Consider the following 17,758-nt stretch of genomic DNA (forward strand, 5'->3'; position numbering starts at 1 on the left):
CACGTATCCATTAAGCAGTCACTCCCTGTACCCTACCCTCCAAAGAAGCCATACCTTGTTTGGCTTCTTTTATATAGTACAATGTTTTCAAGGTTCACCATGTTGTAGCACATATATTTCATTCTTTATGACAGAAAAATATTCCACTGTATAGATATATTTTGTTTTTCCATTCATCTGTTGATGATCATCTGGATTGTTTCCACCTTTTGGCTAATGGGAATAGTGCTGCCATAAACATTTGTGTAAAATTTTTCATATAAACACCTGTTTTCAATTATTTTGAGTATATACCTAGGAGCGGAACTGCTGAGTCACGGTTGTTGTATGTTCAACTTATTGAGGAACTGCCAAACACAGTGGCTGCACCATTTTACAGTTTCACTAGCAATGTATGAGGATTCCAATGTCACCATATTCTTGCCAACACTTGTTATTTTCAGGTTAAAAAAAAAAAAACAAAACTCAAGAGGGTATTAAGTGTTACCTCATAAGTTTTGGTTTCACTGATTCTACTGTTTTTCTATTCCCTACTTCATTTTGCTCTAATCTTTATTTCCTTCCCTCTGCCAAGCCTTGGATTTAGTTTTTTCTTCTTTCCTAGTCTTTTTTTTTTTTTTTTTTTGAGACAGAGTCTTACTCTGTTGCCCAGGCTGGAGTGCCATGTCACAATCATGGCTCACTGCTGCCACGGCCTCCCGGGGCTCAATCCGTCTGTCTACCTCAGCCTCCTGAGCAGCTGTGACCACAGGAGCACACCACCGTGCCTGGCTAATTTTTATATTTTTTTCGTAGAGACAGGGTTTTGCCACATTGCCCAGGCTGGTCTCTAACTCTTAGGTTCAAGCAATCCACCTGCCTCTGCCTCCCAAAGTGCTGAGATTATAAGCATGAGCCACTGTGCCCGACCACCAATTACAGGCATTTTTACCATTCTTTTACCAACGCCTCAAATGGCATAACAACTTCGATTGCTCAAACATTTTGCTCACTTTAAGAATGGGCTTTCTTCTTAATAACTGAGGCATATGAGTTCTTCAAACATTCTACATAAAAGTCCTCTGACAAATACATGTCTGGCAAATATTTTCTCTTATTCTATAGCTTGCCCTTTTATTTTCAAAACAGTTTTTGAAAGAACAAGATTTTTTAATTTTGATGAAATTCAATTAATTGATTTTTCTCTTACAGCTTATGCTTGTTTGTGTGCTACTTATGAAATCTTTGTCAAACTCAAGGTCACTAAGATCTTTCTTACATAAGTTTTAGCCCTTACACTGAGGTCTATGATCCATCTTGCTTAATTTTTGTTTATGGCGTGAGGTGAGAGTCAAGGTATTTTTGTTTTTTGTCTTTTTTTTTCCCCTGGCATATGACTTTAATAACTCGAATTAGGGTTGAAATAACTCTTGAGCACTCTGCCTAGCACACAAAAAGTACTTAATATCAAAACAACTAAATGGATGCATCTTCACTACCAAATTTCTCCCTTGGATTATGTTAAGTTTATCTCGAGTCTCTCTTCTTGCAGTTTTACCCTACACTATGGCATCGCTACACTGTGCCAGAATGACCTACCACATGCTATGTATCTTTAAATTTAATGCCACTAACTGTAATATGCCCCATTATTTTAAGTACCATTAGAAAGAAGTATTTCCTATTAGAACTATAAGACACTATCAATTGTAATATGCATCGTAATTTCAGAGATGTTAAAATGTCAAAAACATAGGCATCTTGGACCAATTACTATAAATCTGCCTGTCAGTCCTCAGCTTAAGATTCTTTAGTGGCTCTCCACTACCTTCAGGATGAAAACTAAATTCCTTAACAAGGTGTAAGAAAACCTTCCACTATGGGCCCTACCAGTCTAGGTTCATTTCTTGAAACTCCCAATCTTACACCCTATGCTTCAGTTTATTCTGAATTCCTAAACTAAGTACTTTTTACTCTTCTGCACTTTTGCACCTGGATGATCCTTCTCTCCAGCATATGCTAGTCACCTCTGCTTGCCTAAACTGTAACATATTCATCATCCATGCACCAATCAAATATTTACTCAGGACCAATTATAATCCTAGTCTTATGTTTACAAACATATATAAGGCAGTTACTGACATCAAGGAATTCAAAATCTTCAAGGAGAATCACATTGGCAATGAAAACGTGGTAAGTACAGTAACAGAGAGATATCAATGGAGTATCATGGAAGTGCAAAGAAAGGACACATAATTCTATAAGGATTAGGGACACAGAGCTCAAGAAAGGCTTCCTTGAAAAAACAGAGAATAAGGCCTTAAAGAATAAGAAAGAAATAGACAGCTGAAAGGGCGGTGATAAGACACTGGGATCCTATTGCAGTATGTGTAAAGGAACAGAAACACTCTAACAGCAAAGAGAGTGTATGTATTTGCGGCACTGAGTGGGTGGTGGTGGGGAGACAAAAAGCTCCTTGATGTGGCCAGCACGTAGAACAAAAGAGGGGATAGTTCAGAGAGAGGAGTTAAGTAGCATTCAGATGATGCAGACTTTATCTATAAAGAATAAAGAACCACTAAAGGGTTTTAAGCTGAAAAGCAGAGTTCAATTTACATTTTAGAGAATACCCTCTAGTAGCCATGTGAAGAACTGATTTCAGGGCAGTGGTCTGAGAATAAGATGGTGGGGACCAAGAGCTATGTAGCGTGAATGAGAAAGTGAAGGAAGTTTTAAGAATCACGGTGGAAACCATCATAATGCCAGGATGAAGGTCAATAAAAACTTTTACACTTGATCATGACAAAGGAATGCTATTCACTATAGTTTACACTCCTTAATGACAGACTCAAGTAGACGACCTTACTGACATCTTAGCCTGACAGTTCCTAAATACAAATAAATTTCAGTGTACTGTATGTAGACTAACACAGTAAAGTTATCACTAAGAACTGCTGCATATTCCAAAGCTCAAAATCTGAAATCCTTCTTGCTACTCCGGTACATATTATCTTCTTACTCTTGCATCTATCCCATTCTGTCTCTCTAAAACTGTAATTTCATCACAACTTCCTGTTTCTATAACTAACTTCTTCTGGCATTCAATTTACAAACAATTTATTGATTTGTAAATTGAAATTGTTTCTCAGCTAGCCTTGGGATGACTATGTTAGTGACTGTCCCTGCTTTCAAATAGTGTATCATCTAGTGGGAGCAACAAATATATATGCCAAAAGAGATGTACAAACAAAAATTTAAAATCATTCCAAAACGTGCCAAAAAATAGATCATTTTCAGGAAATAATTTCTGAGGCCTTTAAGATGGTTACAGTTTTGATCAGAAGGGTAGAGATAGTCTAGTTGATATTCCAAATCTTCTATTTATCTTGAATTCTCCATCACATGCCTCAGGGCTCCAACTGTATACATACTTCTTCCACTCCTCATTTTCAAGCTCTTCGTCACTTTTCTCAATTGGCTGATTACTCTTGCTTCATTCTTTGAGAAGATTGAGGACTACACGTACTCCATCAAATTCTATCTTCTCCATTTGGAATTTTATCTGTATACTTCTACCTTCCTCTTATTTCACAGGAAGATGTACCCTTAGGCCTTTCAACTTGTGGCCACTACTTAAAAGTATATTTTGAGTGGAAGTGACAAAGAAGCATTTGACTCTCATATAGAAATGGCACTCTGTAAACAGTAATTGTTACCTGGTCTGAGGCAACACCTGCCAATATACAGTCATGCACTGCATAATGTCTTGTTCCACGATGGACTGCATATACGACAGTGGTCCAAGAAGATTCTAATACCCTATTTTTACCATATCTTTTCTATGTTTAGGTTTGTTAGATATACATATACTTACCATTGTGTTACAACTGCCTATGTAACCTAGGAGCAATAGACTATACCAGGGGTCCCCAACCCCTGGGCCACAGACTGGTACCTTTGTGGCCTGTTAGAAACCAGGCCAGACAGCAGGAGGTGAGAAGCCAGAGAGTGAAGCTTCATCTGTATTTACAACCACTTCCTATCACTTGCATTACCACCTGAGCTCAGCCTCCTGTCAGATCAGTGGCGGTATTAGATTCTCATAGGAGCACAAATCCTATTGTGAACTGTGCATGTGAGGGATCTAGGTTGCGTGCTCCTATGAGAATCTAATGCCTGATGATCTGTCACTGTCTCCCATCACCCCAACATGGGACCATCTAGTTGCAGGAAAACAAACTCAGGGCTCCCAACGATTCTACATTATGGTGAGTTGTATAATTATTTCATTATATATTACTATGCAATAAGAATAGAACAACAAATGTAGTATGTTTGAATGATCCCAACACCTCCCCCCACCCACCCCAGTCTGAAGAACAATGGTCTTCCATGAAACCAGTCCCTAGTGCCAAAAAAGGTGGTGACCACTGGGCTATGCCATACAGCCTAGATGCATACTAGGCTATACCATCTAGGTTTGTGCAAGTACACCCTATAATGCTCAAACAAGGAAAAAAATGCCCAATGATGCATTTCTCAGAAAGTATCCCTGTTAAGTGATGCATGACTATACTTCTACACACAAAATAATGAGACACTCCATCATCCCCTTCCACAATTACCAGTCATTTTAGTGTAAGGGTCCCACCAAGGCAATTCATACCTTCCTAAGCTGATGGAGGTAATGTGCTTATCAATAACATTTACAGCAAACCTATGATAATCACTGAATCCTCCCAAATGTTATTTGGACCAGGAGCTGAATGATAGAAATCTGTGCCTTTAGAGTATCCCAGATTTTACATAATTAGCAATGTTTCTTTTGGAGAACTGACCCCTATATTTCAATTTTGCCTTTGGGTTCTTTCATTTCTCAAGTGGCAATTACAATGCTTCACACTTTGGCTTAACCAGCAGTTTCCTGGTTTACATGACTGACTGCCAACTTCAGATAAATTTAACTTTTTAACTTCCGTATCATTGTGTACTAACAGTTTGTCTTCACATAATGCCACTGGGCTGTGTTCTCAAATTACATTCATTTGGTCACCTCAAGAGGTCCTAATGAGTTTCCCAGGCACTAGCTGTGACATAATTCATCTTCTTGGCAGCTAAAACTTCCAGTGTTCTCTGGGCCTTCCCTTTTGCTCCGAAGTACAGGTAATATTTTCTTCTTTTGGCAAGGATTCAGCTGCAACTGGTGCATATATTATGAACACATGCCGTCAAAAGGAAAGAATTCTCTGACAGAGGAGAAGGTATATGAAAAATTTAAGTGACTGGCCACCTTAAAAACTCATGGGAAAATTTTCTACCTCAGTCAAGTGTCCTGCATAATTTACTCAAGAAAAAAATGGGGCTTAGCTTTAAATACTGCCGGCACACTGGAGAAGACAAACTAAGACAACGAAATATATTTAAAGGTTAGGTGTGTTTCTGATTTTGGTATTTACTGAATGGCAATACTACTATGAAGCAACGTAGCAGAATTTCATTAAGCCCTTAGCACACACATCATTAGCATTTACTTTTGGTTATATCTGATGACAACTTATGTCCTTCCCATATCACCACCATCTAGCAAAACCATAAAATAGCTCTCTTCAGTAATAGGGAAGTTGACTTGTCCTTTGAACCACAGCTTCATAAAAGGATTCTACCCTATTTATCCATAGGAATTTAATTTGACCTCTAAAGAAAAATCCTCTAGAAAATGTAAACACCTTAAGATGATAATGATCATTTTCCTGTCAATAAATTATGTGATACTCGATACTATAAATTCTAATTTCACAGGGGCTAAAAAAAAAAATCACACATAAAACTGTCTATAGTATAAAAAATGACTTTACTTTTTAATTAAAGAAAAAATACAAATCCCTACAAGATAATTTCATTTTTAATGTTATGAAAAACTTCATTTATTTGAAAATACTTTGCTTAAAATGTTTATTCCAAATTTTCTTACCACTAATTTATCAATCCTGTTTAATATCAAAACTGAGATGATCTATTTTAGGCTGTACACAAATGTCAATAGTGAAGAGTCACTTAAATTCCAATGGCTTTCAACGATATGCTATAAATAAACTCCAAGATAAAGCTGTTCAGAGTTGCCAATAACATTATGAAACTTTACATATGTATTTCTCTCAATGTCTTAATATCACTATTGGAAACATAATTAGTTGGACATATTTTTCCATTAAAGGAAAATACAGTAATTAACATGAATTATGCTCATCTATGAAATAATTATTTTCTCAAATTATTATATAATCAATACCCCCATCAATCCATTTCATAAACTGTCTGTGTTCCAGGTAACAGAGTAACTCAAAGAATGAACCATCTTAGCATATTATAAAATAGCAAAGTTAATTATGAAGTATAATTTAAAAATCAATTGGAAAAAAAATCTCTAATTAATAAGGTTATTAAAAAGAATTAAGTTAGTGTTATGTGAAAAGAAAAAGTTCCACAGAGATGGTTCTGTGGCTCCAGAAAAAGAGCCATTAACAAAACTGATCCTAGACTCACTTTAGAGACATAGGAATTATGACTAAGGATAATTAGAAAAGGACCAGAAAGGACAACTTACAGAAAATAAGTTCCTGGGGAATAGTAATTATAGCTAGTTAACTGTATTTATATTTCATGACATTGAGAAGTAGGTGCTAAATAACTCATGTGTCATATAAAATACTGTGTATATGCTGGGAAAAAAGCAATTTTTAAATTTCTTTAAAATATTTCAGAATTTTCTTTACTGAAATACCTTAGTAGATACAATATGAGAGAAAATATCTTTAAAATTTTTCTCAATTTACATAAAATTACAATGTACTGTTTTTTCAGCATATTAAAAAGACTTTGGAGACCAAGGTAGATCACTTGAGCCCAGGAGTTTGAGACCAGCCTGGGCATAGAGAGATTCCACCTGTACAAAAAAAAGAAAAGGTTTTAGCAGGGCATGGTGGTGTACACCTGTAGTCCTAGCTACTCCAGAGGCTGAGGAATGAGGACCACTTGTGCCCAGCAGTTTGAGGTTACAGTGAGCCTGGGTGACAGAGTAAGACCGTGTCTCCTAAAAAAGTTTAAAAAAACTAATATAAACTATTTAAAATAAGCTTTTAAAAATGTGAATAGCAATCAAACATCGTTATCATTTTCTATTATAGGTTTTAAAATACTTATATGTACCCTCGGGTTCTGAGTCTGTATATTATATATAGGAAATTTGTTCTTCCCTCTCTATACAAAGCTTATATTCCCTATAAAGCCCATATACATTAACAGATCTAGCTCCTTATCCTACTCTAAAAATCCAAAATCCTCCTATAAAAATCAATTCATAACCAAACAAAATTTTTTTCTGGCTTGATCTTGGCGGTCCTCAAAGTTGACTCTCTAAATAAATAAAAAAATAAATAAATCAAGCAAGCAAGCAAGCATAATATAACACTTTTATTAGTCAAAGTGGTTTTTATCAAGTCTTTTGCCAAACCCTCAGGTCCCTTATCCTTTGTCGTTGACATATTTATCTCACTATCACTAATGAAAAAGATCAATCCTTTCTTCCATCTAACTCCACTGTAAATACACAGACCCAGAGTACATGAGGCCGAGAGGGAAAAGAGTGGGAATCACAAAACCGGGCAGAATGATACTCACCTTTCCTCCACAATAAGTTTCCCGCCTCCATAGCCTCAGGGTCTCTCAGCATCTCTTTCAAATGTCTATGGTCTTCTATTCTCCGCTTTAACCATTTCAAACATGCATTCTCTTTTTTTCTACCACTGACGACCTATCTTTGCATCTAAAGGTTATCATTATCTCGATATATATTCACAGTTATCAGGGCTAGAAGTTGTGGTTCTCAAAGATCCCTTCTCAAATTGTCAGGATACTTGCCTCATCAATTACCACCCCATTTCCCTGTATTGGTCTTCCTCTCTGCTGCCTTTTTGTCCTCAACCTATCTTTGTGTTCAAGTCTATCACATATTTTTAACAAATTTTAAAAAGTAATTAAAACTGGCCTTCAACATAGCATCCTCTCCTAGCTATTACCACCGTCTTCCACTCAGGTGAATTTTTTGAGAGTGGCTATATTTGTTGCTCTCAATTCTACAATTCTTCTTAATTGCTGCTTCTCAAAATACTGGTATTTGATTTGCAGTTCTGTTACTCCACTAAAATTGCTTTTGGAGAGGTTTCTAATATTGCTGTAAATGCCAAATCCAATGGTCATCTCTCAGTCTTTGTTTTATTTGACATCTCTGTAAGCAGCTGGCAATGTGCATCACTTTTTGTGCTATGCTGAAATGTTGGAGCTCCCAGTGGAACTATGCTGGACTGCCTTCTCATTTTACATCCTCTATGGCTTCAACTATCATCCATAAGAGGAACATTCCCAAATTCTTACTGCTAGCCAAGACTAACATGAACACTAGATCCATATGTAATTCAGCTACCAATATGTATCTCTACATACCATATACACCCTAAACAACATTCAGAAACTGAATTCACAATCTTTCTTCTAAATCTGCTTCTCATTTGCTGGTTGGCTGACTGCACTATCTCCTACTCAGCTAGAATTTGGGAGTTATATAAAACTCCTCCCTAGGTTAATAATTTACATTGACATCGAAGTAGGAAGGCAAGCCAATAAATGTCCTCACTTTTCCCACTGCCAAAATGGGCATAATCATGCCTATCCCCATATACTCTACCAATAAATCAGTAAGAGACATCAAATGATATGTTCAAATCTTGATTCATGTGAAAGAATAATAAATTCTTTCTTGGTGGTTGAAGTAAGGGAAAAGGTACACTACATCTGCTCCAAACTCAGAGCAACAGGGTCTTGATGACTGTTTGTCTCAACCTTGAAAACTCCCAATACTGGAAAGTTAGAAGTCCCATGTAGGGCTCGTAAGCTTCAGAGCTTAAATTAATTTTTTCAGGATTCTGCTAACAACCACAGAGGGTTCAGAATAAAGCTATTTAAACTATGATGATTTTAATTATGTTTCTGTATTCACAACAGAATTTTAAGAACACATGAGTGCCTACCACCTATGTTCAATATGAAATGAGAGACACAAAACGATGATTCAGTTCCTGCCCTGAGTAAACTTATCATCTAGCTGGAAGATACTAACTTCACACAAATACTGTAACATAAAAAACCTGTAAGTATAATCAGTGGATTACACAAAAATTCTTTATTTTAAATAATAAAGAATAAACTTTCAGAACTTTTTGGGAATTAAAAAAACGAAATGGAAAACAAACTATAATCACAAGTAATCCACATAAGAAACTAGTTTTATATTTCCAACTTCAACTTTCAAAGAAAATATTGCAAAAAGCAAGACTCTTTTTAACTTTACAACACAATTACCTTTACTTGAGACTGATTTTTTCACTGAGGCCACATGATCTTCAGAGATTGCAAGACGCCTCAAAACATCAGCCAAAGCCGCCTTTAGCACAGTGATTTCATCTTCTTGTTGCTGAACTCGTGACTCAAGAGCTGACAGGCGATCTTGAACATCAGAAGTACTTGCAGCAGAAATACTATCATCTATAAAATAAAATAAAATATGGAATATTTTTAAGTAAACTGCTTGAGAAGTAATTTCTGATAAGAAAAACCATCCCAGATAAGACTTACAAAAGATGAGAAAAATTCTGGCTAGGTGAAGTGGCTCGTGCCTGTACTTCCAGAACTTTGAGGGGCCAAGAGAGGCAGATCACCTGAGGTCAGGAGTTGGAGACCAGCATGGCCAACATGGTGAAACCCCGTCTCTACTAACACCACAAAAAATTAGCCAGGCATGATGATGCGCTCCTGTAATTCCAGCTATTTGGGAGGCTGAGGCACAAGAATCATGTGAACCCCGGAGGTGGAGGGTGCAGTGAGCTGAGATTGCACCACTGCACTCTAGTCTGGGCAACAGAGCAAGAGTCTGTCTCAAAAAGAAAGAGAAAATTTCAAAACAAAAAACTCCATAACATCTCATCATGTTGACACATATTAACTTCTATAAAGACTTTTATAGCTATCTTAATTTAAAATAAGTTAATAAACTTCACAAATCATTAAAATGGTGACAATTGTCCCCATGGTCAAATTTCCCCTATTTTTACAACATCATCTTAATTGGTTTTCTCACGAAAAGGCTCCCTAAATACATCATCTTGTAGACATCAGGAAACTTCCAAGACAGCAAACTATTTAACCTTTCTTAATTACATTATTATCACAGTTCTCTATGAAAACAGAAAAGGCATATACATCACTTGTTTGGTTTTATGTATCAGATAGGGAGTCTATCACCTTAACCAACAATGATGAGGAAGCATCTTTACTACTTTACTTTTTACTATCATACTCTCCCACACCCCACAGAAGTCAGTATTGCTATGTAATTAACAAAAGACCTTTTGCTGCTCCTTCTCTCCACTTAACACCACAACCTCTCTTAAAAAAAGGTTTTTATGAAGTAAATACTTAATATTTGCCTTAGGTATGTAACAGCAACAAGAGAAAGACTATTCAAATAAGGCTTAGCTATACCACAGCAATTACAAAGGACTTGCAAAGTTATGTAACTTTAGACTATACTACTGTATTTGTTGGGTCAATAAGAATCCAAACATACAGAAACATCAATTGCTGGCTGGGCGCGGTGGCTCATGCCTGTAATCCCAGCACTTTGGGAGGCTGAGGAGGGCAGATCATGAGGTCAGGAGATCGAGACCATCCTGGCCAACAAGGTGAAACCCCGTCTCTATTAAAATACAAAAAATTAGCCGGACATGGTGGCGTGTGCCTGTAGTCCCAGCTACTTGGGAGGCTGAGGCAAGAGAATTGCTTGAACCCAGGAGGCAAAGGTTGCAGTGAGCCGAGATCACGCCACTGCACTCCAGCCTGGCAACAGAGCAAGATCCCGTCTCAAAAAAAAAAAAAAAAAAAAGAAACATTAATTGCTATTGGTTCATTCAGTATAAGCAGGAAAATTCAGGGAAATAACTAACTGTTAAAAACACCCTTGGCTTACACTGAGGGCAAGTTTTAGATTCTAATGTAAGAGCTGTTTGGACCACACTGAGATCATTTAAATGACTGTTTCAGTCATTCAGACAATAAAGCAGAATGTACTGTTTTTTTCTCACACTGAGATAATATGCTATGGAACTTAATTTAATTCAAAGTTTAAAACCACCACCACAACATTTAAAAACCAAAGCTATCACCATTACATTATGGAACAGTAAACAATATTCATATTTCATATTTAAGATGATATACACCACCAGACCTCCCATGCATACACATGTACTCTCTTCTGTCTTTACTGGTATTTCACTGACAGTCTTATCTTTGAGACGTAGATATTGAAGGAAAAGTTGGGTTTCATCTTTAATCTAGACTTCAAATTCTGGTTCCATATTAACTAGTTACATAATCTTAGGCAAGTTCTTTGAGCATTAATTTCTTCACCTTTAAATAGGATTGTTTTAAGGAGGGTGTGCCTAGGATATGTACAAAGTACGAAAGTTAGAATTTGAAAACTTTGAGCACATTTGTTACTTAAAGGCACATGTGTCCAACTCTGAGATGCTTAAGGAATGATAAGAACAATTCAGTCTCTCGCCTTAGACATTTTTATATTTTAAGTATTTTTCACTTCCACGGTGGTCTAGCTGAATTCTAGCTGATCTATATTCTTTGTAAGTATGTTAGACTATGGTCACTATTCTTTCTACCCAAAATTCTTTCCTATTCTCCTTCTTCTCGCAGGAAGAATAGCCACTCTTGTCTTTTGTGAAACTCCACCATACTTCTTGGTCCTAGTAGAGCTGTCAATCTATGATGCTTCACTTTACCCTCTGCGCCCCATACTATGAGACTGAACCATATAAAATGACCTTTTCAGTTGTATAAATATTACTATTAGAAATTTCAGCTGGACAAGGCAGCTCACGACTGTAATCCTAGCACTTAGGGAGGCCAAGGTGGGCGGATCGCTTGATCCCAGGAGTTCGAGACCAGCCTGGGCAACGTAGTGAGAACCCATGTCTACAAAAATGGAAAAAATTAGCTGGGCATGGTGGCACGTGTTTGTAGTCCCAGCTACTCAGAAAAGTGAAATGGGAGGCTCACTTAAACCCAGTCAAAGATGGGCTTAATTCAAGGATTCAGTGAGTTTTAATTACACCACTGCACTTAAACCTGGGTGACAGAGGAAGACCCTATCAGAAAGAAAAGGAAAAAGAAAAGAGAAAAAAAGAAGAGAAGAGACGAGACCAGAAGAGAAGAGAAAAGGAAAGAAAAGAAAAGAGAAAAAAGGGAAGGAAGGGAGGGAGGAAAGGAGAGAGGGAGGGAGGAAGGAAGTGAGTTAGTTAATATGGCTCAATCTAATACTACCACAGGAGTAGTAGTCATGAGATATAGGATAGGCCAAATGAAGCCCTCTTGAATTTCCCAGAGGTAGAGTTATAGCCCATCCACCTTGGTTCTCCAGCTACCAGGATGTCACCCTAGGACTGTCAAAAATAAAGGTGGTTCTAACTACCGTGTGTTCCAGTTATAGTCTCTGAAGCCTTGGCCCTTCAATTCTGTGAGCTGCTCCAATATTCCTCCCAGCTAATTATGTAACGTAATAAATTCACTTTTTGCAAGCCATTATTTGTAAACCAAAGGCCGCGATTAAGTCAGTAAACTATATGGATATATTTTTCTAAAATGTTCTCAATTCATGAAAGATGAGCTATATCCTTATATTATGACCACAGATAAAATGCTTATATGATTTTTGTAAACATATAACCTGCTTAATTATTCTGGGAAGGCAGCTGAACTACTAGATCATCAGGCTATAATGCCAAGGTTAGGGTGCTAGGTTTTAGTACCAGCTTGGTAACTTACCTTCAGCAAACTTTTACAAACTTTGATTTTTTAAAAAATGACTAAGGTGTTTAAGTTGTGTGAAACTTGGATAGTGACAAGAAAGGTGGTTCAGCTTGTAAAATTCCTACCAAACCCTGATAGACACTGTGAGACACAAGAACAATTTTTCAAAGGGCATAACATATACAAAGTTAACAATTGCCTGCATTTATATTGTGCCTTTCATATTTATTACCTCAGCTCCCCCCCCCCCACACACACATACACACACAATCTATATTTTATACTGGAGGAAATAGCTCAAACTAAATAACTTGCTCAAGGTCACCAAACTAATCTAGGTATCTCAGACTCAAAGACAAGTCTTTTGACTCTCACCTTATGTGCCTTTTATTTTATTCCATGCTGCATTCTAACAATAATCACATGAGGACCAAACAAATACATCCTTTCACAAAGCCACGCAAGGGGCTTAAACTACTGAGTGATTTAATCAGTTTTTTGTTTCAGGAAGATCATTTTGGTCGCTGTGTGAAAATAGATTGGAACAGGATAAGAGTAAACACAAGAACAGACAGGAGGCTATTGCAGTAACCCATGTGAAAGGTGATGATGGCCTATGTTAGGGTTAAGATGTTCAAGTATCTCAGTTTCTCCGGAACAAGTATGTCTCCTATCTCAGTATAAATATTATCATAACGCCCCCTCTTTCACTCTCAAGTTTCCTGACTTGGATGATCAATTACAGGGTCACTATAGCCAAGGCAACAAGCAATGGCAATGTAACAGAGCATAGCAGTTATCACCAGAGTTCCTCATAGCTCTAATTCCTTCCTGTCTAAAATCCTGGCTCTTAACCCTTTCAGGGGCATGAATTTCTTTGAGAATTCAATAAAAGCTGTGGTAGAATAGTGCATTAACTCTGGTATTACACTGACTAAATACATCTATCTGTTTGCTTTTTTTTTTTTCTTTGAGACTCACTCTGTCGACCAGGCTGGAGTGCAGTGGTGCAATCTCACTGCAACCTCCGCCTCATGGGTTCAAGAGATTCTCCTGCCTCAGATTCTATTAGCTGAGGCTCGGAGTAGCTGGGAGATTACAGAGGCGCATGCCACCACACCCAGCTAACTTTTATTTTTTTGTAGATATGGAGTTTTGCCATGTTGGTCAGGCTGGTCTCAAACTCCTGACCTCAAGGGATCTATCTGCCTGCCTTGGCCTCCCAAAGTGCTGGGATTACAGGTGTGAGCCACCACGCCCGGCCATCTGTTTGCTATTTACCAACTCTGTGACTGCTTTCTTCATGTGTAATTTACTCATGTGAACTGGTACTTACATCAGGCTTGGGATGATTAGATGAAATAATGCATGGCATGGCAATACAGGATGGTTTCAGTAAGTTACTATCCTATAGTGATGTTCTTTATTGCACTGTTTATTATTGCCACAAAATTAGAAATGACCTAAAGTCTAAGGATGAGGTTAAATAAGCTGTAATCTGTCCATACCATAGAATATCATGGAATAATTTAAAATAACAGAGTAGGAGCATAAGCTAAAAATTTGAAAAATCTACAAGATGACTTAAGTGGAATAAGCAAACTGCAAAACAATATGTACTGAATAATTTATAGACACACACCAAAACACACTTTTAAAAAATTAACACAAAAAACACATATATATACACACACATATGTATATATAATGTACACAGAAAGAAGTTGTGAAGTACACACATCAAACTGGTAACTGGGTTACCTCTGGCTAGGAAGGTGAGATTAGAAAAGAGGAAATAAAAAGAAATTTTTGCTTTTTAGTGTATGTATTCCTGTATTATTCGAATTTCACAATAAGAATGTGTATTAATTTATGCCCTTTAAGGTAAAATGCATTGCTTCTGAAGCTTAACTTCTTAAAACAAGTTTCCTCCAGTTACAGTGTTCCAGTGTTATAAGGAACATAGCAAAGGAGAATGCAAATTACTTAAATTTCTATCATAGATTACTAAAACAAGAACAGACACTATCTTGAAGTCCAACAACCCCTCTCATCATTTTATAAATAAGTAAACTAAGACTCTGAGACATCAGGTGAGTTACCCATGGCCACACAGCAAACGAGTCAGAGTTCCTTCCTCTGATGACTGTATTATCCATTGCTCTTGTTCTTTCCATTTTGAAAACTTTGCTCTTATTTTTTTTCCCTCCCAATCTCTAAGATGCCCCCATTCTCATTCACAATAAACTAAGGGATATAACTGTTCAGTAAACGAATATATTTCCTGAGGGCTATTAACATTTCCTTTTCTTGATCAAGTAGATTAGATCATTTTCCTTACACCCCACCCCTCCGCCTTTTTATAGAGTAGGAGTATAAGCTAAAAATGGTAATCCCCTCCCTTTAAACATTTTTCGGTAATTGCCCCCTGGTTTTTAAAAATTGTTGCCCCTTCTCAAAACAGTTTCCAGCTTTGAAGGTTAAAATATGAAATACAAATGAATTCTCAAGCGTTCTTGAACTCATTAAGAAAAAAAGTAAAGAATGAAGAGAAAACGGAGATCCAGAAACCTCTGACTATCAGTCTAATCTATTTACCGGCATGAGTCAGTCTCTTTTTAGAAATACAAGGAAATCTACATGTGACTTCGTAAACTTTATAAAGTTTGAAATATTACAGTTTAAAGAATACAATGATAGCTATTCATTATGCTTTTATTACACTGAATCACAGTTAATTTTTTTCTGAACTGTTGAGAAATGTGTCACCTTTGCAAAGGTAAGTATATTGTGTTTCATTATAAATATCCAAAAGTTGGCAATCCAGTATCATATCAGAATAAGACATGCCTACACATTCTAGTACCTTTGGATTTTACCGATTTTATATCTTTCTAAAACAGAATACTTACTGTCTTGTTTTCTTAGTGGGGGCATACAATCATAATGTAACCACTTCTCGGTGACTCAGTCTTCATTTAGAATATTAATTACTACGCTGCAAGCACTGTGGTGAAATGATGCCCTAGAGGCTATTATACTTCTAATTAAATAATTGAGAACCATGGCTCAGGCCTATAATTCAGCACTTTTGAGACGTTGAGGCAGGATGATTGCGTGAGCCGAGGAGTTCAAGACCAGCCTGGGCAACCTAGGGTGACCCTGTCTCTACAAAAAAAATTAGCCAGGGGGTGGCAGCACACACCTATAGTCCCAGTCCTGAGGCAGGAGGATCACTTGAGCCTAAGAGGTCACGGCTGCAGTAAGGCATGATTGTGCCACTGCACTCAAGTCTGCGTGACAGAGCAAGACCCTGTCTTTAAAATAAATAAATAACAATTTTTTAAAAGTTAGCCAGGTGTGGTGGCACATGCTTGTAATTGAGGGGCTGAGGCAGTAGAATTGTCTGAGCCCAGTTCAAGGCTGCAGTGAGCTATAACTGCATCCTTGCACTCCAGCCTGGGCAAAAGAGTAAGACCCTATTGCCAAAAAATAAAAAATAGAAAAATAAAAAAATAAAAACAAAATTACATTTTTAATTTTCTTTTTTGTAGAGATGGGTCTCACAATATTGCCCAAGCTGGTCTTGAATTCCCATCCTCAAGCAATCCTCCCCTCTCAGCCTCCCAAAGTGCTGGAATTACAGGCATGAGCCACTGCACCAGACCACATTTTTGGTTTTCTACTCTTTCTTTCTACTTTTCTCCTTACCTCTTTGCAGTTGGGATTAGCTATGCCTATCCATAGCAATGCTCCCTTCCAATCTAATTTCCTATATTATGGGACATTGAATAACTAAGCTTTTTGAACTGTTTATATGAGAAGTCTCTAAAATGAGGACCTCTTCTATTTTAAAAACATATTACAGGTTGAGTATCCCTTATCTGAATTGCTTGGTACCAGAAGTGTTTCAGGTCTCAATTTTTTCAGATTTTGGAATATCTGCATATACATAATGAGATATCTTGTGGAGGGGATCCAAGTCTAACTACAAAATTCATTTATGTTCCACTTACATCTTACATACATGTCCCGAAGGTAATTTTATACAGTATTTAAAAAATAATTTTGTGCATGAAATAAAGTGTATACTGAACTATCAGAAAACAAAGGTGTCACTATCTCAGACACCCACGTGGACAACTGGTTGTTTTTTGGCATAACCATCATTCCTGACTCTGAACTTACATGCTACCAATAAGTAATCACTTTTTAAAACTTATTCATACTTAAGTACTTAACAGGAAAATGCAAGCCAACCTCTCCTCTTCCTCCTCAACCTACTCAACTCATGTTGAGTAGTTGAGATGACGAAGAGGAAGGTCTTATGATGATCCATTTTGATTTAATGAATAGTAAATGAATTTTCCTTATGACTTTCTTAATAACATTTTCTTTTCTCTAGCTTACTTTATTATAAGAGTACAGCATATAATATATGTAATACACAAAAATATGTGAATCAACTTGTTACCAGTAAAGCTTCTGGTCAATAGTAGGCTATCAGCAGTCAGGTTTTTGGGGAAGCAAAAGTATACGTGGATTTTCGACTGAGCGGGAGAGGGAGGGAGGTGGCCCCCCAAACCCCCATGTTATTCAAGGGTGAACCATATATTGAAGCCCATATCTCCACCACACACAAAAATAAAATCCAAGAAGATTAAAGAATTAAAGGCAAAATCATAAAATCTTTAGAAAATAACTGCAAATGTCTTCATATCCTACAAACAGGAAGGTCCTAAAAAAGATACCAAAAAAACCATAAAATATTGATACTTAACTACAATGGAATTCAGATGTTTGGTCTCCAAAAGACATAATAAAGAGAGAAAGTAATCCATAAACA

General features: G+C 37.0%; 1 protein-coding gene across 12 annotated transcripts in view; it reads right to left on the reverse strand.

Annotated features, from left to right (window-relative positions):
* EML4 (EMAP like 4) overlaps positions 1-17,758 on the reverse strand; it is a 162,993-nt gene that overhangs the window by 77,249 nt on the left and 67,986 nt on the right. For all 12 annotated transcript variants that reach the window (XR_010149563.1, XR_010149562.1, XR_001715736.4 and 9 more), the window contains one exon: positions 9,394-9,576. Coding sequence is in view for 3 of the 12 variants with exons in the window: in XM_016948426.4 (XP_016803915.3) it covers positions 9,394-9,576 (183 nt within the window). In the remaining 9 variants the exon portion in view is untranslated. The remainder of the gene's footprint in view (positions 1-9,393; positions 9,577-17,758) is intronic.

The sequence above is a fragment of the Pan troglodytes genome, chromosome 12 (genome assembly GCF_028858775.2).
Source record: "Pan troglodytes isolate AG18354 chromosome 12, NHGRI_mPanTro3-v2.0_pri, whole genome shotgun sequence".
NCBI lineage: Eukaryota > Metazoa > Chordata > Mammalia > Primates > Hominidae > Pan > Pan troglodytes.